Source organism: Symphodus melops (assembly GCF_947650265.1).
Source record: "Symphodus melops genome assembly, chromosome: 8".
Classification (NCBI taxonomy): domain Eukaryota; kingdom Metazoa; phylum Chordata; class Actinopteri; order Labriformes; family Labridae; genus Symphodus; species Symphodus melops.
In genome coordinates this window covers 3,705,465-3,729,855 of record NC_136698.1, presented here as the reverse complement: position 1 = coordinate 3,729,855, position 24,391 = coordinate 3,705,465, and the positions used below count along the sequence as shown (strand labels likewise).

Sequence of the window (24,391 nt, the reverse complement as noted above, 5' to 3'; positions counted from 1 at the left end):
GAGTTTGAGTAAGAAGCTAAGACGAATGACAAAGCCTATTCAGAACCAGAACCCTACTTGGATGTCTAGTTTAAGCCTCACTGCCAACAGCTTTCATTCAACCTTTCCAATAGGCCCTCAGAGCCTTTAGTGTTATTTATACTTTTGCTAGATGGACAGTCATCTTTAAAACACTTATCACTTTCATTTAGCTCAGTTCCTACAATTGACAGTTTTCGTGTATCTGGACTTTTTAAAGCCTGAACCAATTTTTCCGTTTGATCCCGATTTTGGTTCCTGTCAAAACTGTAAAAAGATTTGTCACTCAAAGGCAAAGCTTGTATATACCCTGCAATAAGGACAGGACATAGTTCTTTTGTTGTACATTTGTCACCATCCCCGTCTAGCTCTCGTTCTCTGCCTCTATCTCTTCCCCCCCATCTCTCTCCGCTCTGTCAATTCGACCGTATAAATGTACCCTTTCTGTATCCCTGTCTTTCTATATCTCTCTTCTCTATACATCAAGCTGCCATTGACATCAAGCTCCCTGCAGCACAATATTCCCTCTTAGTGGCCATACGATAGAGCCTCATCAAAAGCACAATGCATTATTTATCCCAAATTACCCTCAGAGGGCTTAGCAGTGCTTTCGCTGTCCTATTGGAAGTCTTGGCACGAGTGAAGATAAGGCACAAAAGGGAATATCATGCAATCAAGAGGAGAGCAGGGTAAACAATGAAATGTGCACAAAGTCTTTGTAGGGCAGCATTACACGTTCTTGATAATCAGCTAACTACGCTAATGATCAGAGCACAGCCTGATCTCATGTTCATCCATCCCTCTGATCGCTGAAAGGACATGAGTAAGACAGCGAAGGAATGATATTGGCAGATAGCGAGGGTGTCAGAGTACTGGGGTAGAACACTATAAGACCTGAATAAGTACCAATCAATGAACAGGTTGGTGTGTGACTGAGAGCGTGATTGAGTGTGAGAGCATGAAGTCAGTGGAGTGTGATGAAATGAAGTCACGATGGCTCAGCGGCTCTTCTGGACCATTAGTGCGCTTTCCAGGCTGTGTGCTACGCAAGGATACATCACCAAAACACATTTTCACACACAAGCGACGACATGCCAGAGCTTGGGTTTGGACCCTTTTAGAGACAATAGACTGTATTAAGCAAGGACTGGAAGCATCTGCCAAATCAACAGCTGGTTTGTTGACTTCCATTTTAAGGGTGTGATTGGCATTTTGCTGACTGTAAATCTCTAAAAGCAGATGTTCTATATATATATATATATATATATATATATATGTATATGTGTGTGTGTGTGTGTGTGTGTGTGTGTGTGTGTGTGTGTGTGTGTAAAAAAAAAAAACCTGTAGTTTGATATTGGTAGTGACTGAAAGAATGAGATTGCGGATACAAGCGGCCAAATTGAGTTTCTTCTGGAGGGTGCGGGCTCAGCCTTAGAGATAGGGCAATTCAGGGGGAGCAGAGAGAATAAACCATTACAAAATATAGTTTCAAATATGTTGTACTCTTTAATCACTATTGGGTTTTTCTATTGCCAAGAACATTTACTATACAATAAACTTGTCTCTGTGTATTGCTACAAAAACAGTTAACTTGGGAAATAAGGCTAAAATAGCAAGTGACTGAAATAAGTTGTTGGATAAACAATAGGAAAAGTCCCCATATGTATGATGTAGCAACGTAGGTGTCCAGCTGTTAAATGCAAAAGGCATAGGAAAACATGGTGTTTACCATGCACTGTTTTTGCAGATGAGGTTCAGGTGTGCGTTCACAAATGACTAAACAGCCAGCATGTTCAGTTGTGTCCCACTTTAGAGGCTTGATAAGGACAAGACCTAAAGGACTGTCCCTGAATGACCTGAGATGCTGAACTAACCCATGACCATTTCTACTCACAGACGCCCCTTTCACACATGAACTCCAGACTAATTTTAGATGACTTCTTAACTTTCAGGCATAAAAGATTTTCTACATTCAGACATTCGACTTCACATTCACATCGCTCTTGGACAGTGTCGGGAACATTTTTGAAGTTGAAGACTGAAGATGTTGTATATGGGTACTTTTTGTAAACCAGGTATTTGTCTCAGTGTAGATAACCAGAGAGAAGAACACCCAGTTTCAAGCAGATCGAGATACAGCAAGAGGAAGACAGACAGGGTATGTGCTGGACGGAGCTGGTAGAAACAATGTACACACTGACCTATAACAAGGCAGATTTATTGATTTGTGCCCCTTGTGTACATCTCAATGGTGACATTTCATAATCAATAAATCCCACACTGAAGGAGACATGACTTCATCTGGGATACATTTCTAGCTCTGCGGTACAATTCTTGTCAAAGAAGTAAAATATAAATTTGATTGAAAGAGTTGGAAAAAGAAAGTCGAAGGCAAAAAAAAAAAAAAAATCTTAAGACGGACAGATCCTTTTACTGAGATATGGATATTCAATAACAAGAGCTGGAGGGGCTATTCAATCCAATTATCTTAACCAAGCTGTGTCAAGAATGATGGGTGTCCTTCGTGTCGACATGGCTGGAAATAACCATTTTATCTTAGGACTTCTCAATGTCAATGATGAAAGCATTGATTCTCAGTTAAAATCCAGTGCTGTGTTCAAGCCAATTGTTCTTAAACACTGACCATATAAGGAATAAATCCTCCACACTTCTTGTCCCTAAAAATACAATACTTCAATAGAATTAACTGAAGGAAATGGGCTCAGTTACTCAGGACTCTCTTACCGTAATAACCTACAAATGTACGACTTTTCAATGAGTCATTCATTATGCATTTCATTATTATTTGGGCCATTCAATCATCCTCTAAGGAAAAAGATACAACTCGTTCTCTCTGTCGACGGCTGAACAAGAGGAAGCCATTAGCCCACACAGAGAGGCAGCATATGGTTCGAGGGCATCCATCCAAAGAGCGAGAACTCAATTAACACTTGACACAATAACCACAACTCTCTCTACCATCTCATCAACCAGCTGTGGACAACAGATGAGTCTTTATCCTTCCAAACAGTAATGTGTTCAGAAATATGGGCCAAAACCTGTTGTTTTAACCAACTGAGGTCCAGCATTTGTTTTTTGTTTTTTTTATTGAGTGGGTGTTGCTTGTATGAACTGAAACAAAAGGAATCCATGTGGCATGCCAGTATTATAAAAATAAGAAAATAAAAATCACAGCTGCTTACTGAAAGCAATTCATTTGGCAGCATTGAAGTGTTGTTTAAAAGATTGTCACCACGTTGTATGCATCATCTTTATGATCTTCTTGTATCTCTCTTCTTGCTTGGCTTGTTAAAGTGTTACTGCCTCATCAGAAAAGATAGGTGATAAAGATTGGACAGAGGATGTAATGATATGCTCAAAAGATGGGCTAAGGGAAGATAGTAGCATGTGCTGTTAATATGTCCTTCAGAGGAAATCTTGTGGTGTTTTAAATTGCATCCTTTTCTCTCGGTGACAATTTGATAGTCGTGTTCAAGTTTAAAGACTGTTTAGTGTTTGCCTCCAATTCTGACATGAATCTTTGTTCTTACGGTTATTACTTTGTGTAAAATTGGCTCTTACAATCCAATAATTTTAGATGGTTATAATCCAACACAATCTTGAGTTTATGATGTTTTTTTCTACCTTTACTTTGAATCAGTTTTGAAAAAACTGGCGAACCAACATGGCTTTAGAGAAGCATCAACAGTTTTATAGAAAAGGTAAAACACGAGTGATATAGGTGATCATTGACCTTGATCTTGGTGCAAAAATGTGTTTAACACTGAGATATTCATCAAAACATCAGTTTCAATATGCATGCCAACTGTGGGTGAGAATTTGTCGGTCCTTTTAAATTTGAACTGTAAGCCTGAAACTGAAAAACACTTTCTGAGATACAGTGGCAGCAGCTTCATCATTCTCCAGGAAGGAGGAAACCATTTCTCACTGTTTTTTCATTGTAGTTCATCAGGTTGGGATAACGGAAGTTGCCTTAACAGGCCTTAACAGAATTGGCATACTGTAGCACTTGCGGACATTTTAACCAAAGTAAAAGAACAACTACATGTGTTGATTAATAATGGATCTGTTCTCACATATACAATGTTCACTTTATATCTGTCCTCCTGATTTGGGGTCAAGAGTGATAAACTCTGTCCTGACCTCTTGCTCAGATTGTAATTTCTCACATGAAACTGCCTCTTACAATCAGACAAACATACACTAAACTCCAATCACAATTAATCAAACACATATAGTGACATCCAAGCCACAGCAGATCTGATAACAGTCCCTCGTGTCTCCTCCATCACTCTCACTTCAGCTCCACATAATAGAGGCCAGGTCATTCATTAGCTACCTTTAAACTGTCCATTAGGGGAGGGTGAAGAGCGAGCGAGCATGAGTGTGAATGGGAGAGAGAGAGAAGTGCGCCGCTCCTTTCGGTGTTCGAACTGATAGGCCACTTAAGGCTTTATATGCCACCATGAGTTAAAGTCCAGCCATTCTTTCACTGCTGGTAGTTAAGAGGGAAATAAAGTCGGCGTAATCTTCTACTTAATCTCATACTCGCAACCTTGATGTCCAAATACACTCACACAAAACCATACACTGCTCTGGATGACTACTTCACTGCTTGTTTGATGTGTCTATGCTCTTTCTTTATCACCGTATGGAGACGGTTTCATTCTTTGTTATTGGTTCTTTAAATCCTTTATAACTTTCTGCTGCACTCTCTTTGTAAAGATCTTTTACAAATGTACTTCTATCTCTGATCTTTTTTCCATTTTTCTTCCCCTTGGCTTGGTGAATACTTAAGCTACTTCTCAACTGTTCAAAGAATTTTTTTCTCCACATATTGAATTGATGTTTGAAGAATTGTAATTAAATAAAAGCTATCATTATTGCTATAAGATCTAACAAAGGAAAGAAATAGAGCATATGGGAGTTCTTTAATAGAGATACATTGATGCATGGAGTCTGAGTTTTAAACTTGACCGTCTTTGTTTTTGGGAAGCTCTTTTGGAGACAGGACAGTGGATAGAGTCACTAATCAGAGAGCGAGAGAGAGGGGAATGACATGCAACTAAGGAATCAAATGGTTCAAACCCGGGTTGCCCACTCTAAGGAATCAGGCCTGATGGAAAGGGAATGCATCAAATGCCCTAAGAGAGCTGAAAGTGATTGAGTGAGGGGTCATTTTGCAGAAAGACTTGACAAACAGTCATATGGAGTGAAACAGAGTTTGTGGTGACGGAAAGATGTTTTGACCATTTTGTGAAACTCATTTGAGCCAGATAAGTCAGATTTTCTTTTCCGTGTGGACGGTCTCTCAAACTTTTAAAAAGACACAGATGAGACAGAAGGATCAGATATGAATTTCTGAATAACTTCCAGCATTCGGTACGTTCAGTTTTCTGTCGCTTGTTAATTTGTTTGGGGACTGGTCGAAGTGTTCTGCCACTTGTACATTTCTCTCAGTACATATAGTATGTTTTACATCTTGTAAATTTGTTTTGTCCTTGATTAAAGTGTTAAGGGTTTTTGACATTTTGTCTTATATAATGTAAACATGTTTTTCAAATTGTGAACTTGTCTCAAGCTAAACACTTTGTAATGTTCTTTGGCATTTCCCCACCGAACAAAAAGGCCACTTCTTCAGAAGTGAAGAGAATCTTCTTGCTGAATCAGCTGTACCTGCACATCTTTTGCAGTGAGCTTCACTTGTAGTCGAAGGTCAGTGTCCACAGAGTCTGCATGAGTCATGTTTCTAATGTAGTCACAGCTTTATATCTGCCAGACGGGCTGAAAACACAACTCCAAACAAATATGCCGCTACATTTATATGTCAATAATGGATTGAATGCGATCCGAATGTGACCCCCAGTCAGGCCAAGAAACTTTTCTTTACCTCTGTGACTCAACTTTTCTCAATGGGGTGAAGTGTTTTATTTTTTCATAAAGCATTACTCTGTTTTTCTGTCAATCGAAGAAAAACAAGACGAGTAATAAACCCACAAAAACAACAGCAGGGGCTTCTCAGCTGAATCTGTCATCATTGTTTCAACTCTGCCAAACTGGTAAATGTGCAGAAATATGATCGGGACAGTCATCAATGAGCTGGAACTGTAAAGCGTAATGGGGTTCTCCATTAAAAAATGATCTTTCCCTTACACTCTCAATCACTGTGCTGTAAAAAAAATATTTTATTTTATATCCACACACACGGTTCCAGCTCAGCAGCCTCAGGGCCGTGGTGCCCGAGAGAATTTTGGTATGCACATTCTTCAGAGGAGAGAGAGAGAGAGAGAGAGAGAGAGAGAGAGAGAGAGAGAGAGAGAGAGAGAGAGAGAGAGAGAGAGAGAGAGAGAGAGAGAGAGATAGAGAGAGAGAGAGAGAGAGAGAGAGCGAGAGAGAGAGTGTGTGTGTGTGTGTGTGTGTGTGTGTGTGTGTCTGTGTGTCAGTGTCAGTGTTGGCCTGTCTGTAAGAGATAATGAGGCAGTGTGTGCATCGCTCGGATAACCCCTGGACTTCACCAACAACTGGCAGCTAAAGTGGAAAACTCTAAGCACATTTTTCAAACTGTGTCACACTGCTGGGCTCTATTTGGACCTTTTTTTTTTTCTCCTCCTCAACATGTCCTCCTCTCCCAAAATGGGTTTCGCTCCACAGACCTCAACAATGACAAGACTAAAGTCCCTAAAGGAATTATTGCTACCCAGCAGCCGTGCGTCGCTTTATTGGCGGTTGTCAGGCTGTGACTCAGACGATGTTGTGATTTAAAAATGGGAGACCGATTTAAACAATAGACGACTAACAGACTGTAAAAACATTGGAAATAAAACACTTAGCTGCTTTCTCTCTCCAGCTCAAAGGAGACATGGTTTGATAAGTTGATCAATGGCAGTCATGAAAATAAGACAAATTCCTTCAGTGATGCAAAACAAAAAAAACACAGTCTGGTGTTTTTTAAAGGGTTTACACATCTGGAACTATACTGACAAAACATTTTTTTCTTTAAGGGGGCTTTTTAATGCATTTTTATTAAGAGACAGGACAATGGATAGAAACAGGTATTGGGGAGAGGAGAAAGTGAGGATTGACATACAGGAACCAAGCCACAAGTCAGATTCGAACCTGGGCCGCTTGTCTGGAGGACTATAAACTCACTTAGCGCCAAGGCTAACATTACTGCAAAAGGCTAAGAACAGCAGCAGACTGTCATTTAATTTATCGCCAGCCAAGGAGCTATGAAGTGCGGAGGGGGTTTGATTAGGAGAAATCCGAAAATGCCCTTAACCAATCACAGCCTGAGGTCAGTCCCAGAATTTTGCGTTTAGCGCTGATGAAAGGAGCAAATGAAATGCCTTTATGCTTTCCTGAGATGTACAGTTTACTATATTTTGTGGTTTCTTCTCACTTCTGTAACATTTCAGCTGTTTTTAATTAAAGGATCAAAGCCCTGCTGTTCTTCTCACCTTTTTCTTGGACTTGAAGACGTTGCAGCGGAACACATTACTCTGTCCGTCTCTGGCAATGTAGCTGAAAATCTTCAGATCCTGGGAGTCGTGAGACACATAGAAGATTCTGAAAAATAAAATAAAATAGGTCAGAAAACAATCTGATGATGATGATGATGCAAACCAAAATCAGAGCCTGGCAGCGTTTCTAAATGTATCTTAAGACGCAAAACAGGCGCTCAGCCCGTTTCTCTGGGGTTTCAATGTGACGAAAATAAGTACTATTTTAAGCTTGTTTTAATCCAAAGGCAAGGGACTACAGTTTAGCTCTCAAGCTAAAAAAGTCAAAGAAAGTTCTGATTTTGTTATTTATACCAAATTAACTGAAAGGCAAAAGGCACAACTTCCTCAAAGATCTATTTCTTTTGCTTTGACTTCAAAACAGAAAGTTCACCGAGGCACATAAGAGACTCAGTAAACTCTAATTCAAAGTACAAAAAACACATTCTCAAAGTAACAACAGTCTTCCAATCCAGTGTGAGGAGGAGACAGGGGATGTTATACTGTTTCCACTGAAAATATCCTGTGTGAAAGAGGAAACAGTGGAAGTCTGACCCAATAATAGAGTTCTCTCCAGGTACGCAGAGACTGGGTGCACCCAACAGCGAAGAGATACACAATATCCTGCAGAGCAGGAAATAGGAAGAAATACGTTAGGTAGCAAGAAGCAGAGCGAAGAGAAAGTATGCAATAACCTGCAGGAGGCGGAACATTTTATAGATCTAATTTAGGATGACACAAGAAAAGTGCTGGAAGGATAAACCATCACAGATGAGATAAAGTCACACAGACAGAAACCAAGAAGCTGGAAGTCGTCAAGTTCAAAGTGGTAACAGGACAGGAAGTCTTTGTTCAAGGAGAAGTAGAACTTTTTTTTCGAAAGTAAAGAGCACAAAGAAACATTTTGAACAAAAACTAAATCAACTAGTCCTGCGGGCACCTTGACAATAAAATGTCTTAAAAACCTGCAGAAGAAAAAAGATGTGTGGATTCAAGACCAAAAACATCTTTATTGCACTCCGGTTTTATTTGATTCTTTTATACTTTTCCACACCACCTGTTTTAAAATGCTGCATTCTTATCTTTTTATTAAAGCTTTAAAGAACCACAAATGTTCAGACTTTGCTAAAGAAGCTGCAGCGAGGTAAAGTGACACAGCTGTCGAGATTAAACTGCGTATTTGTGCACTGCAGACAGAGTTGTGCATTTTTTTTTGCCAATTAAAAAACAAGAAAATACCTAGTATTGGGTGTCTAAAGGGCCTTTCACATACGTGTATGAAGGGGACAAAAAAAGCAATGGTACATGTTGCTGTAGGTTTCCAAAACAATAGTCTGAAAAACAGCGACTTTATTTTTAAGTACGTTCAGATCTGTTCACTTTTCAGTAGAAGTAGTCCAGATCTTTCCCAAGCTGCTGAACATTTCTTTTCAAACTCGAGCTTTTTGTCTGATGTCCCAGTCGGTTTGTAAACTACAGCTCAGGAAAGATGGATACTGTTTGTTGTGATATGGTCTTCCCTCCTGTTGAATGCACAGAGGTTTTTGAACATTTATTTGGGTAACCTGAGTCCATCAACCCACACAATTTTAAATGAATCCATTCAGTCCTTTCTTTTTGGTCTGCACTAGTCTTACCACACAGAGAAAAAAAATGCTCTGTTTCAAATTTTCTCAGTTTGTGACATCACAAGTTGGTTTCTGGCAAAAAAGAATTCCCTCCCCTCACCTGGTATTTCCACCTATGAACTACACCTCCAGCATAGAGCAAAACTTTTGCACAGGTCTACCATGTTTTATTCTCTCTACAGAGGAGCAATGCCTACGGGGGGAGGAGGGGGAGCGTTCTGAGAGAGCTGGTTTCTACAGTCACAAACCTCCTCTGGTGCTTGACTCATGTTATATTTGCACCAAAGCACAGCACAGATGTTTCATTTAGACCACAGGGGGACTGATTAGAAAGGTAAAAAGGGGTTTGATATATCCTCTTTAAACATAATGAAGGACGTTAGAAGACTTTTAGGTTGCTGATGACAGACTTCCATACAACGTGTTTTTAGTGAACATGAATGGGCCCTCCTAACACAAGATTTAGTCATATAAATGTTCGGCATTCAATCAGTAGTCTAAATGCTGACAATAACGTAAGATCAAATGAAAACAGTTCAGATTAAGAAGAATGAAAACAATTTGAGAAACCGCACACTGCAGTAATGGGCCGGATAAAGATTGTGCTCTTAAAGCCAGGAGTGAATTATTTTGGTTAACTTAAAACATCAATTGGTAAAAGAGAGCAGCAGATACCTGCAGGACTGTTCCCTAAATGAGCATTTAGTTCCTAATTAAGGGGCCTCGTTGTTTATCTGGGTAAATGTATCACAGCGAGGAAACTAAAAACAAGGTGCAAGAATTCGGTAGACGGGTGATACTATGGAAGTGAGTCTTTCAGTGTGTTTCTGTGCACGCTTGTTGTATACTGTAAGTAAGTATTTAGTTTGTTTTTTTTTGTATGAGACACCGGGGGTCTCATTTGTACACTCAGTGACATTTCTGTGGTATTTGTCTTGGCCTTTTCATTGGGAGCCGGACTAGCAGAGGTCTTGTGGTTTGGATTGTGTATTACTGTCAAAAAATTGGAGACACAGAGATCTGCAGAGAGCGACTCACACAATCTTACACGGAGAGGCGGAGAGTTTCAGACTGACTTCTGCTCAGTGCTGCTGCAGAAATCACAGATCCATAAAGTCAACTTAATATTTCATTTAATTTCCCAGACATTTGTGAGAATACTGAACTCCTGTTACTTATTATATCCACTCAATGTCATCAGTTTAACAAGTTACACTCATCTTTCAGATCTGAACTTCTTTTTCCTGATTGAAACACACACTGGCTCAGTCTGTGCAGAACTGGGTTGGGAACCTGAGGGTGGCTCGTTCAAGCCCTGGTGCAGAGAGGTGCCAGGCTGGCACATACATGTTTAAACTCATGTGAACCTTTAAACTGTTTTTATTCTGTTGCAGTGTGCAGCAGAAATCATCAAATGCATGGGTCACACGTTTTAGACTTCCCTGATATTGAGCAGGATTTTGAAACGTGCGTCTGTGACTATAGATCAATTTTGAATTTGAATTCATTTATTTCAAAGGGACAATTCAATTCAGTGTCAACACAGAATATTAAACAGATATGCTGCACAGAGATGAATAGATACTGCAAATTTTCGACTCTCATCCCTAATTGAGCTTTGTTTCAGTTGAAGCAAGATGAAACACATTATGTATCTCAGTCTGCTTACAGCTTCGAGCTCGCAGCTCTGAACGGCGTCCAGTGTAGCTGCAGGAGTCATCCTCTGATACAAGGCAATATGATGAGGAAGAGATTTCGATGGACTGGATGGATTTTCTACAGGTCTGAAGCCAAGGCTTAATGAGGGTCTCAGAACATTTTCTCCGTGTCAATGTCAACAAACAAATAGGACTCAGAGGGTCTCCGTTATCACGCCGTGTCATTTCCTGGATGAAAACGGGCCGCTCCCATCCGGCTGCACTTTTCACAAACCGTTTTAAAGTCTCCCCTTTCAACTCTTCATTTCCCCACTCAACCCCTAACCCCCCAGTCACTGTGATAAAAATCAATGTTCCCACATCTAAAGCAGGGGGAGGGGTCCTCTGTTCTGCCAGTGTTGCCTTCAGGGGACTGAATCTGATTCAAAAACTGTAGGCAACGATAAAAAGGAAACATTACATGCTGCCAGACAAGTTAAAGCTGAGCCAAGAGCGAGTGAAAGTGAGCTTTAGCTGACAAATCCCCAAGCAGTGCAGAGATGACAGCTCAGATACATCTCTATCAACGTCTCTAACAGGAACAGCTGCCAAACAAGCAGGTGAAGATGCGTCAGATAGATCACAATCTGAGAATGAGAGAAGCAGGTTCGACATTGAAACTGTCAAAGACGGTATAGAGCCAAATAAATCAGACTGCAAATGCCGCCAAAGGAAAAAAAAATCTTCTCAGAAGTGGGTCGCATTCTTGTTTAAAGTCAGAAAAATCCACATTTCAACCTGAATGAAACGCACTTCTCTACCCGGTGTCACTGACTGAATACAAACCATTTCTGAAAACGAAAACAACACTTTCATCTGAATTCAAACCCCCACAAAACTGGAAGAAATTGTTTGGCAGGAAGTCAGAATGTGCTTCCTTTTTGAGGGGATGGATCATTGAAAGTGCAAGAAGGGGGCAAATATGAGGCATCACTTTCCTGCCAAATCAAAATGTGTGCACACTCTGTCGCCTGGCTGATCAACGTAAATCAATTTTACTTTAAGATAAGCTATACACACGAAGAGACACTCGGAGGACAAATCAAAAGCTTCAGATAACAATTCATTGAGAATTTACCCTGACGCCTCTCCGAAACATCCCCAGCAAATCAGCTGACATCAGCGCATCTAAAATCCGATTGGGCCTCTCCGATTATGGTTTTAAAACAATGATACAGTGAGGACGCCATGAGGGAAACGGGCGGCTGATTCCAGTATTTTTAAACTCAGGGTAGAATTTACAAAGAAAGGGTAGCTCCATGAATTCTGCATCAATGTCTTCCTTGCCCTGGGTCATATTCACAAAAGATATCACACACAGGATTTTAGAGCACTGACATAACATTTTTCCGCCCAGAGCAAATTCCCCATGCACGACATGGCATGATGCTGCCAAGCCCAGCTGCAGTCTCTGCTGGAAAGCTTGGGCATGAAACTTCTTATAAATGCTCAACACTTACAACCAACTCCCTGAAGAGGGTTAAGACTTTCTCTCTAATTGCATCTTTCTGTAGCAGGGATTTTATTTGGCCCTTTTTTTTATTTTTTATTTTTTTTTAATTTTACATGGAAATGTTCCTTCTTTTAATAAAATCTATTCATATTAACACATTTAAACACCTGAGTGGTTAGAAGCTTTTAACTTGGCAGGATACATATGGGAGCATTCCAACCTGAGCTGGTGTTTTGAAAAATGACATGGTTTTATCTTGTCTTTTTAGTACAGGTGTTGCAGCAGCTGAAAAACGTACATAATCCTGGAAGAAATTCACCCGAGGGGATTTCAGCTAGACTGAGATTAGGTCAAAAAGTTAGTAGAAGGGTGTTAAACATCAGTATATGCACGCCTAAGTGTTCATTTATAAAACTTCTCATCTTTATTGAAATTTTGAACGCTATCGCACATTCCATATTTTTCAAATCGTGAAAAACTGCATGACAGCTTCAGGAAACAATGTGACAATACAAACAAATGTAATGTTTCAGAACTTATTGGTTGAATGTCAAGTGATCACTGAGGACTCTGTGAAGCTGATCATGATCGCTGTTCTTAGTGCGCCTGTTCAGTTTGATTTTTCAGCCGCACAGTAAAACACAGAAACAGCCTTCACAGAGTGCTTCAAAGGCTCTGAATGATTTTTGCTGCTAACATATCCTCGGTAAAACACCAAGAACATTGTTCTGTCAAGCTCCTGTATATCCTCTGATATACACATTTTTAAATTCTATCAATAAATTTTGTCAACTTCTATGATCAATCTTTTTTAACAATGCTTTTTAAAGGTAGAACTCCATGTTATAACGTTTCATGTACTTTATTAGACAGTTTCTATGAACACATATAGGTATCTGAAATGGAATTAATGAAGTGATGGTGTTAATATTTTGTTCTAAAGTTTTTATTTTAAATTTCTATCAATTACTTGAGTTGATGGAAAAACGGCAGAACATTTCAGGTCCTACATAAAATCTACAGCAGCAGTGGATCATATAGAGAGACTGCAGAGTTTACTTCATTATGCAACCACAGAAACAGAAAAAAACTGTGTATGGAGTTCAACAAGAGGCAGAACACGTTTGACTGCGTGCAAAGGATTACCACTGAATAGCGAGATGGAGAGAGTCGGAGACAAAAGGGTGCATCCATAAAGAGCTGAAGAAAAGAGACGCGAGCTAGAGATCGGAGCCGAGCAGATGCTTCATGAGTCATCAAGCGAGTTTAAGTTCAGCTGTGCAACAAGAGTTTAGCAAAAGCACCCGAGCTCGTTCACATTTAAGATGCTGCACCCTCGACAGAGAAACTGTCAGCTTCTGTTTGAAGGCAAACAAACATTAACACACACACACACACACACACACACACACACACACACACACACACACTGCTATCTTTGGTAATAAGCTCGTCTTGCTAGAAGGCTGAGTCTCATGCTGTGATGGACGCTGCGATGCATCGTTTGAGTAATGAAGAGGTGCTTGTTTAAGACTGACTCGTCATTTTTCCTTTAATAAACCGCCACCAATGAAACGCCGCTGTTATAAATCAAAGAGAAAAGAGGCACACGCGGCATCGACAATCACGCAGTTACAGGGAATCGATAGAAATATAAACCTGTGCCAGATCTGACTGCGGATGTTTGTGTGCGTGTGCGTGCGTGTGTGCGTGCGTGTGTGTGTGTGCGTGCGTGCGTGCGTGCGTGCGTGTGTGTGTGTGTCTGTTCCAGGAAGGATATCATGTTCAGGAATGAAGCTGCAATGAAATCACATCTCAGGATATATCATCAGCTTATCGGAAATCTATAACATCTCTAGTATCAGTAACATAAAACATACAGGACACGTGAGTCACCCTGCAAACATTGACTCAACTGTAGTAATATTAATAACTGTAATAACAGCACTCCAGATCTTGTTTCCTGGTCTTATCACTTCTTTGAACGTCTCGGTCTGGTCTTCAAATCTGCAGATATTAGCGGCCCAACACTCTCCATCATGTTGTGTTCTGTTTCAAATGTTTCTTCCTTTTTTTTTTTTTTTTTGGCAAAAACAAAAAACACAGGTATTCTATTTTGTTCTGCACTGTTGCTTTATTGGCAGGGTAGATTTTGAACACGATGTTTGAGTGGATGAAGAGCTTCCTGCACCAAATAACTTAACTTAACTTCTTTTCTTTCAGATTCACAGAACATTTTGCCTTCTTGATAAAGATTTCCAAGACTTTTGTCTTGTATTAAAAAATAGATGTTTATTGATTGATTTTTTTTTATAAAGCTACAGAATACTAATCCTGCATGGATGTGTTATGACTGCTCTTATTGAAGGCTCAGCACACTGCATCCTAACCTTTGAATAGCCTTGATGTTGAAATGTGCTACATAAATAAACTTGCCTTGCCTTAAGACATAGCTCCTACCAAGTCAAGCTAACGGTAATCATAGCCCAATTTACAGTGACTCCATGCTATTTTTTTTATTTTCTAATTAGTCTTCTATCTATTTACTTCCCACAAATTCAGGACGGGTCATGGTGAAAGAAGGATTACACAGGTTATCCTAGACGTCCCTCTCCCATGGGATCTTTTCTATCTCTTCCTTGGGCCTCCAAAGGCATTCTTTTACTCTGGGTTCTCGTGCCCAGAAGACCTCCAAAGACAAGCGACCAAGAGTCAACCTAATCATATGTCCCGACTACTTAAACTGGCTCTCTTGCGCAGGAGAAGCGGCTCTACTCTGAGCTTCCTTCGGACGTCTGATGTCCTTCCAGTCTCCAAGGCTGAGCCCAGCCAACCTTTTGACTTTCAGATGCTTGTATTCCTGATCTTCTTCTTCTTCCTCTGTGTCACTACTCAAAGTTAATTACCATAAGTGAGAGTTGTGTCGTAGATTAAGTATTGTAGGTAAATCAAAAGCTTTGTCAGTCATCTTAGCTCCCTTTTCCCCACAACAGTCCAGAATAACACCCAAACTACTGCTGACGCCGTCTGTCAATCTAACAATTCATTTAAGACCCTGAGATACTTAAACTCCTTGACCTCAGGCAGGGACTCACCCCCCATGAGCACAGGAGCAATTTATGTCCTAAAGTCTTGTTCTTGTCACTTCCTTGACACACTCAGGTGGAATGAAGTACTGACTGTGTGCTTTTGAATGTTTCATATGGGTTTATAAATACTGCAGAATGTGTTCCTTCTACTAAACCTTGAAGCACTAAATTAAGCACGAATAATAATCCCAGCACGCCAATAAATGCAGTGAAAACATGGCCATTGGTGATGCAGCTTTCATTTGGGTTAATGACTTAATTATGACTCCACCATTGAACCCAACAGTATACACTGCAGGGAAAGGTGGAATTACATGTGTCAGTTATATTTATGGACTTACACTCCCACAAGGATAAATAGAGTCATTCATAAAAATGGGCCATCTGAACAGACAGGTTGAGTGTCAATCACTTTATAAAAAGAAATCATTACAGCCTGTAAAAGACGGAGCTTTTCAACAATAATTGCAGTATTCTGTGCCCATTAGGCTAATTGCGAGAATACAGGGCGAGGACGAGTCTTCTAGTCATATCTGACGCATGTGATTTACTTTATTGCGCATTCACATTTTAAAAAGGCTTTTTGCCAGAGTCTCATAAAGGAACAGGAAAATTAGTTTCCCTTTGTTTAGCGAGGGAAACTCAATTTTACTGCGTACAACTTCAAACAGTGTCTTCAAATATGGAACTAAATGTGAACGTTATCCAGCTGTTTCACTCTCTTCATTTCTGCTGCACTGATGACACATTTACAATGAGAAAGGAACCACACTTGTAAAATGTACAAGATGCTGGGTTACAAATTGGATCAGATTAATTTGGGCACGGTATGATGGGAAATAAACAAGCACACGGCATATCCAATTATCCCTCTCGTGGCCCTTTGATCCAGCCCTCGCTCGTTGTGTTCTGTGGGATTATTTTCAAAATGTCTGATGTATTTGACTGGAACAGGGACCTTTCAGCATCACATGGACTATCTTTCTTGAAGCTGTCAAAGCAGCAGATAAAAGTGCAATGTGCAGTGGGTCAGAAAAGTATCTTCTGTTCCATTATGCACTTCTGTGAACTGTGTTTAACCTCACCCTCCGTCAGCCGTATCAGTGGTGCGGTGCCTCCTGACGCAATCTCAACCAAATGTCGTAACTTTTCTACGTTACTTTCTCTGCTCGCATGGATTGTTAGAGAGAGCTGAAAAGGCAAAAGACTTCACGAGGGATGTCTGTGTATGTTCTAGCGCAGTATGTGGTGATGGTTGTAATACACTACCTCTTGAACGGCGTGTTGTCTCCTTTTTATAAAGTGGTTCAATATGTGCTCGTCTCGGTCCGCAATGATAAACTAATCTATTTAGTCAATACATGGTTTGCTGCAATAATCTAGGTTTCAACTAATCTTCAAACCTTTTTCATACTCCTGAACATTTCTAGCACATTTCAGATTTCCCTGAAATTCTGAGTTGGTGGTTCACACATGCAACTCGATGCTTCCTATAGTCTGAGATGTAAATTTGAATTATTTACAATAGACTCCACACGAACATATATCGCCCAGACCTAGTTTTAGCGTGAGCTTCAAATTACAAAAGTACGGTTTTAGCAGACCTGAGATCAACCAGGTTTAATTACACTGCATACTGATCAGGTTGGTTCTGATCAGTATGCTGGTACAAAGTGACTATCAAAGCAGGGTGAAAAGGAAGAGGTTCTAATCAGAAGAGGTGTTGTGTTTGCTCCACCCTCTGTGAGTCTGCATAAAGAAAAGCCCTGAAACCTTACAGACCTCCCTCTGCAACTCCCAAGAGTAACCCAACAGAGCAGACTGAATCATCCAGCGGACAGCCAATTTCCCTCGGTGCTTGTTAAAGTCGAGGTGAGACTTAGCAGCTCTGTCTCATTTCTATTCTTTGAAGCATTATTTACTGAAAAGGTGCGCGTCCCAGTTTGTGCATGGAAACATTCAGGGGCCCTTTTATGAAAAATAAGGTCACTAAATCAATACCTCATGGCCTTTAATAAACAGAACCCAGCTGAGACCCACTGAATAAAACTCCCACTAAGAATCACCATCACCCAAACCACCTCTAAACAAAGCAAGGCGGGTGAAATGTGTGTGTGTGTGTGTGTGTGTGTGTGTGTGTGTGTGTGTGTGTGTGTGTGTGTGTGTGTGTGTGTGTGTGTGTGTGTGTGTGTGTGTGTGTGTGTGTGTGTGTGTGTGTGTGTGTGGTATTCTTCTTCAGGGGTTTGGACTTTAGAGAAGGAGTTTGTTTTCGGTCTAGTGCTGCAAACACACTGGTGTGTATGTGCACAACAGTGTTTGGACTCAGGGCTTTATTCATAAGTTTAACTTTTTCTACTTTCATGCTTGGTGTCCCGACTACTCAGAGAAAGATCCTTGGAAATGCTGGAGACCCAGATACAGTTGGAAAACTTTATGGTGAGTGTGTATAAGAGGGAACGGGTGGTTTAAAGGCGCAGAGGTAGAGATATGCAACTTTACCTGATTCTTTGATTCTTTAGGTCTCTTATCATGGGACTGTTTCTGTCATTTCAAATCTAGATTCACCATTCAACTTCAAATAACAAACCAACAATTATTATTTAATTATGCACTTCAGGCTGCCGCTTCACAACTGGCCGAGGACTACAGTGGGAAATTAGCCGCGAAGGCTAAAGCTGCTCCTTTTAATGTAAAAGGGGATTGTCCACGAAATTAACTGGTAAACTAAACTAGACTAAACTAAACTAAACAGGAAATCATTATTTTTTTATGATGCGAGTTGATACTGAGTTTGTAATTCATTTTCAATGTGACATCACATGTGTAAAAGGTAAGATGTGATTGCAGCTTCACCTCTATCCAGCTGCATAGTAAGCTCTAAACATCTGAACAAGGGCCAGCTGTTTCCTTCACAGTCACTTTGGGGGCCGGACTCTGAAATGTGCTTGCACATTAGCCTGACAGCTGTCACGCCTGATGTGAAGAAGTTGGTTTCAGGGGGCAAATGGAATTTCTGCAGGACTCCCTTGAAAAAGAAGGTTTTAACCTCAATGGGACTTTCCTGGATAAATAAAGGTTAAATGAAATAAAATTTCAAACAATCTGTGTTATCATAACTTCTGTAACTATTTGACCTTTATATTTTGTCCGATGCTAACATGAAGGTTTAATGACCTATACAGCAGCCAGTCTGCAGGGGGAGCTTTAAGTATTTTGGCTTCACTCCCAGGCAGTCGCTCCTCCGTCCATCTTAATACACAGATCAGTCTATGGTTGATCTCCTGATGCTGACCTACTCTGCTTGGAGAGATGTACAAAATGATCAACGTCAGAAGTTCTTCAGTTATTTTCAGGACTGTTTCAAAGCAAGCTGACGACCGCAAACACCGCCAACAACTTCAAAAAATGATAAAATACATGAACTTTAAAAGGCTGAAAGGTTTTTCAGTTGCATCAGTTTTTATTTTCCCACAGGAAACTATCTGTGTTTACTATTTCTATACCCCCCCCCCCCCCCCTCCCCAATAAGGGGATATCAAGCATTACTTCCTCTCAAACTGTGTGACATTATTTTGCCCATCAGGGATTGGGAGCGTGTATGAGTTACACTACAGCTTGTTCAACATCCAGCTGTGACATAAAACATTCATCTTATGGGAGCGCCATTTCGCAGCTCGCTTGTTCAGCTTCCTTTTTATCTATACAGTTTCTCCTTTAACACTTGTTTTAGCTCTTTCGTTTTATTCTATTTTACTCACATCCTCCCTGTAGAGACCTCTGCCATTGTTACAAAAACGACTTCTATTCAAAAAAACATCAAGACAGAGAGACATAGAGGGAGAGAAAGAGAGCGAGATATACTGATGGCTGCAGTTGTTCTGACATAACTACAGTATATATAAAACAGTGTGCAGGATGTGTCTCTTTTCTGAGTCTCCAGAGGACAACAGAAAGAGGAGAAAGAAAACTTTACAGCTAAATGATCTTTTTTTTAAACTGCCGAGGGTGGAAGTGGAAAGGAAAAAGAGACAGCTGAGGGAGAGGCTAATTCAGAGGAAGCTTCACACACAGGCAGAGATGGAGAGACAACCTTTATTTATGATGGCCGTTCACTTAATGACCATTCAAGGGGTCCGACTTTCTGCCTCGATTTGGACAGGACAGACAGAGTGGGTAACAACATGCACCAAACAGCGTTAGACTGACCGTCCAAACTACGAGACGGATTACAGGCGGCCTGTAGCCTCTGAATGTGGGGGCCATACACCACACACTCCAGTAATCTTGAGGGGAACGCTTTTTGTACGGTGGTCATATGAAGAAGTTGGGTTTTTTTTCTCAGTAAAAAAAAAAAAAATTCATCTAAAGCACCTCTCAAACCCAAAACCCTAATGGGTGGTTGTGGCCCAGTGGTTTAGTCGGCCGTCTCTCAGCCAGAGGGTTGCAGAGTAGACTCACTGTCAGTTCTTACCTCCTTATCTATAACTGACTGCTTTATTTTCAAAGGCTATTACTCATTTATTATTATTGCTAGCATGACCTCAGATATCCCATTTTGATGTATCTGAAAGATTACAATGAGAATATTCATAACTACAACGTTTTTAGATATGAGGAAAGTGTTCTTTAGTGTTTGAATACAAAGGGATGATTATTTCTCTATTTTAATGATATATCTTGAAATAACCTGCAAAGAAAACAAGCAAACCTCAGACATGTGGACCCACTTTTTTTTTTAATCCCAGCTGAAGGCTGACTCAGTCAAAGACTGATCTGACTGTTTTACACCGTAATCAATTCAAAGTTAGAAAGGAGTGAAGGATTGTTTGAGAACATCTTGTCAGCCCTTAAGGTGCTCCAAAGTGTTTCGTGCTGAAGTCACACTGTTTCACTGAGATGTTTTCTCATTAACTCAGATCTTATCCCCTCCTCCTCTCCTCTCCTCACAGCCAATCAGAGACTCTAGCCGAAGCACTCCTACATGTTTTTCTCTTCTCACAAGAACTCCCTCCCTTTATCTGATCAGTGGTGCCTCACCTACTCACTTTTATTTTTAATTATTCTCCAACCAAGGATTGCACACGGGAAGTGTGAGCCTGCTTGTGCAAATCAAGAAGATCCAGTCTTTGTTTCAATCACAACAAAAGTTATCTGATGGCACTTCCTGTCAACAACTTCATCTTTGTAAAATTATTTACAGAGACAGATCTTAAAGGCAGAAGTCTTGGGAAACATTAAAGAACATTTTTAAAAGACAGCTCCAGATTTTGATTGTGTGCTACAAGCAGGTAAATATTGTATTTCAACATTCGGTTTTTATTTATATCAAAAGTGTTTTTTCCTTTTAATCATTATTTAAAATTTAAATTTAAAATTTAGTTTTTGCAGCAAGTAACTTTAACCTGCTGATATTCTCCACGCATACAGACACAAACACCAGGAGTACGCCTTGTGTTCATCAGCAGCAAGCAGCTGTACATCAACATCTTTAAAACAGAGCCGTGAGAAGCTGTGGACATTCTCGCTCTCTGAAGCTGATCTCTCTGCTCTCTTGGTTTTGCTGTCTTATCAGGAGTCGAGATGTAATTTTTTTTAAAAACAGAAGTTTTGTTATGTTGCATGGAGCGGCCGTGGGCTCAGGCCTACTTTCAAATTCTGTGTGCTCTTTCTTGAGCGCTGCAATTTTATGAAAAAAAGTCAATAAAATAAAAACCGGTCAGAAATACACTTGGGTGGCCAGATATACTCTATACACCTGGCCCAGGTTTGTGCATGTGTGGGAAACACTGGTAAACATATAGGTATAGGTTTACATAAGGGCTTTTCCACAATTATTTCCTGGAACAATTAATCTGCCAATGCGCAAAGACTTACTTCTTTATTGTAAAAATCTACAAATGAATAATAAAAAAGTATCATAGTCATGTAGTAATACAGCTTGAAAAAAACATTCAGAATTTATTTGAAAAAAGAATCCACAGTTTTTTCCTCTTGACAAGTTTGCAGCAAACTGCACATGAACTATGTGGACCCGTGTAGTCATACACTGCTTCTTCTGGTAAGAATCGTTATGCGTACGAACGATCCTCTAAAGAGCATTAGGGATGGTCAAACTGAAAAAAGAGATCAACATTGAAGTAAAAAAAATTGAGTTTTGCAGCAGGCAACAAACTTCTTGCCACGTGCCTGAGAATAAAAATGACTGACCAACTGCGTTCTCATTTTCGAGGTCGTTTTAGTGGAAATGAAAACAGACATCTGTAATGTAAAATATAGCACAGCTGCATGTAAAGAGAGAAAACGACTCCAACACACATCTCCTCTCCAAGCTTGTGTTTCTATATGTGTGTACATTTGTATCCTTCCAGCCAGGACAACCAGACCCAGCCAGCAGAACGGAGTCGCCCCTCTGATAAGGACGCACAAAGCAAGGTCGTGCTCACATACTTTAACACATTACAGCAAATACACGCCATAAACAGACGCAAACACAACACCCAGAGGCGTCGAGCAGTGAGTGGGACGAGAGGAGGACAACATGAAGTAAAGAAGACGTTTACAGCAGTGGTGGAAGAAAATAAAACTCAGGTCCTTAATGTTCTCTGAAAAGCAATCTCTTTAAGTGTAAACAACGGTAACAACACAGTACTATACCCTCCGAGTCCTTGAAGGGGCCGATAAACCAAATGAGCAAAAAAAGAAAAAAAAAAAAAAAAAGGTACACCGCTTCTTTGCATGAGAAAAGCTATAAACCATTCACAACAAAAGGACTTCTAATTAAGAGCTGTAATAAATGCTTAATATAAGAGGTGATGAAAGGACTTGCTGCACTAGTCCACATATATATTGGTTTTGTTTGGAACAGAGAGGACAGTAAAACCCAATAAGCAGGCCAGCTGTACGAGTCCTTTCTCCAGTAATGGCTCTTTTCTCTCTGCTGCACAGTGAACAGTTAAAGGTCATTTTAGACACAATTACAGGCCTGTTGAACTAATGTGCGGCCATTCTGCTGCCACTTTTATGTCCTAACAGCTAATACAGAAGAGCGTTACCGACACTAAGAACAAGAGCTAACGTGGAAAGTAGATAGAGTTAGTTTGTTTTGGGTATTTTCCGACTGATACAGAGAATCTGGAAGGAAACATCTTTAACCCTGAATGTAATGAGACAGCTCCTTTTATTCTTGCTGTTTTCTTCCACTGACTAAAGTTAACTTCCGGCTTGTCGGATCTACGTTGTTGTTGTTGTTGTTGTCGTCGTCGATGGTCGATCAGTCAGTCTTTCCCCAGAGTGTCCAGCATTAGTGTGACTGGATTTAAAAATTAAAGGCCAGGTGTGCTTCAAGCAGAAACAAAATGTTGCCGATATGATTGTCCAGAATTACTCCTAAATTTGACGTGACAAACTCTGAGTTTGAAGGACACCTCTCACATCTCTTCTTACAAGTTTGGAAACTTAAAGACATCTGGGGACTTTAGAGAGACAAGAACCAAACTTGGAAAAACCATATGCACAGATTCAAAAAAGAACACTTCAGACAGCACTTAGGAACTTAGAAACAAATAAGAGAGAGAAACAGCTGCCTGAGAAAGGAAAGCTAATTAGAGTTCTGACACTAGACAATACAGCCTCAGAAAAACCAAACGATTAAATATGTATGGAGAACATGTCTGAAATCAACTTTTGGAACAAGAATGAGGTTTGAAATGTAGAGCTAATATTTGTTCTCTGGGGGCAGAAAAAATTAGAAATATGTCTGTTTGGATATTTCTAAAATCCCATTGACAAATTTAATAAGTATCACTCAAAGGAGGAATTGGAAGGCAAAGCGTCAGGCAAACGTTACAGGCATGACCTGCCGATCGTCAGAAGTCTGATTTTTGGGCTGCGTCCTTCGTGAATCACACCGGGAGGAGAAGGAGTCCGGGACAAGCTGTGGGCGAAGCTGTAATGTGTTTAGACTGTCAATGATTAAGTTTGGCTCATGTTGTTTTGCTCAGTGTTTGGAAGCTGCCCAGCACTGTAATAATACCGAGCACCACAGGATCCCTCTGAACTGAGTGTGGGAAGAGGCTCCACTGGTTGTGTAGAAGACTTTTCCTGAGTAACAAGGGCCTGCGACTCCATATGAAGAATCTGGATTAGAAATACTGCACTGTATGAACTGACAAAAACCGGACTCATTTGTACTTTTTTTATTTCATGTTGTTATTGTTGTTGTTCTTTTCCACTTATTTCCCATAGACAATTGTGCTCTGGTTATTTGGCCAATTTTTTTTTTCTTCTGTGAAGCCTTCCTGCCTATAAAGCCTTTACCCGAGAATGGTCCTCATACCTCACAAAATCTAACAATTAAGCCCAGTACATTGAGCCAGATTGCCACAGGGGTGTTGTATCATTTGATTTACAAAGACTGGTTCACTGTGTGAAGGCTGCGTGACCAAAATAATGCAGAAAACTCATTTTCTGTAGCAGGGCTGAAAAGGAAGCTGAAGACTTGTTTTGCCACACCAACAGTTCATATTCTGAACTGAATGACTCATACTTTATCCAATCGTTCTCCTGACCCTTATAGACACACACACACACACACACACACACACTCACTCCCAGGCGGGCACAGCTCAGAAGTGCGTCCAGGGGCCCCGTTGGGGCTTCAGGCTTTGGAAATGATTCTGTCAGAAAGATGGATTCCGCCCGGCTGTTTCTGTGAGATCTCTGAGCTCAGAAATCTCTCAAAGATTTGGTTTGGTGTTTGGAGATGCCTTTGCTGCTCATTTGAGCCTTGTGTAGAGTGTTTTTTTCTATTTTTTTTTTTTTTTTTAGCTATTACAGTCTGAGAGATTCCCCAAAAGGAGTACACCGGGGAAGCTAAAGGGAACAAGTGCAGACAAAAAGCCGCACACCAAGGTTGGTCTCGAGGATCAGTCGCTCTGATCCGCTGAGTTTAGTCTTGCATCCTGAAGTTTCTGATCAACAACATTAC

General features: G+C 40.4%; 1 protein-coding gene across 2 annotated transcripts in view; it reads right to left on the bottom strand.

Annotated features, from left to right (window-relative positions):
- Positions 1-24,391, bottom strand: part of LOC306828782 (carboxyl-terminal PDZ ligand of neuronal nitric oxide synthase protein-like) — a 155,103-nt gene that overhangs the window by 66,445 nt on the left and 64,267 nt on the right. For both annotated transcript variants that reach the window (XM_079351435.1, XM_079351436.1), the window contains exon 5: positions 7,497-7,605. In XM_079351435.1, coding sequence (XP_079207561.1) covers positions 7,497-7,605 — 109 coding nt within the window. The remainder of the gene's footprint in view (positions 1-7,496; positions 7,606-24,391) is intronic.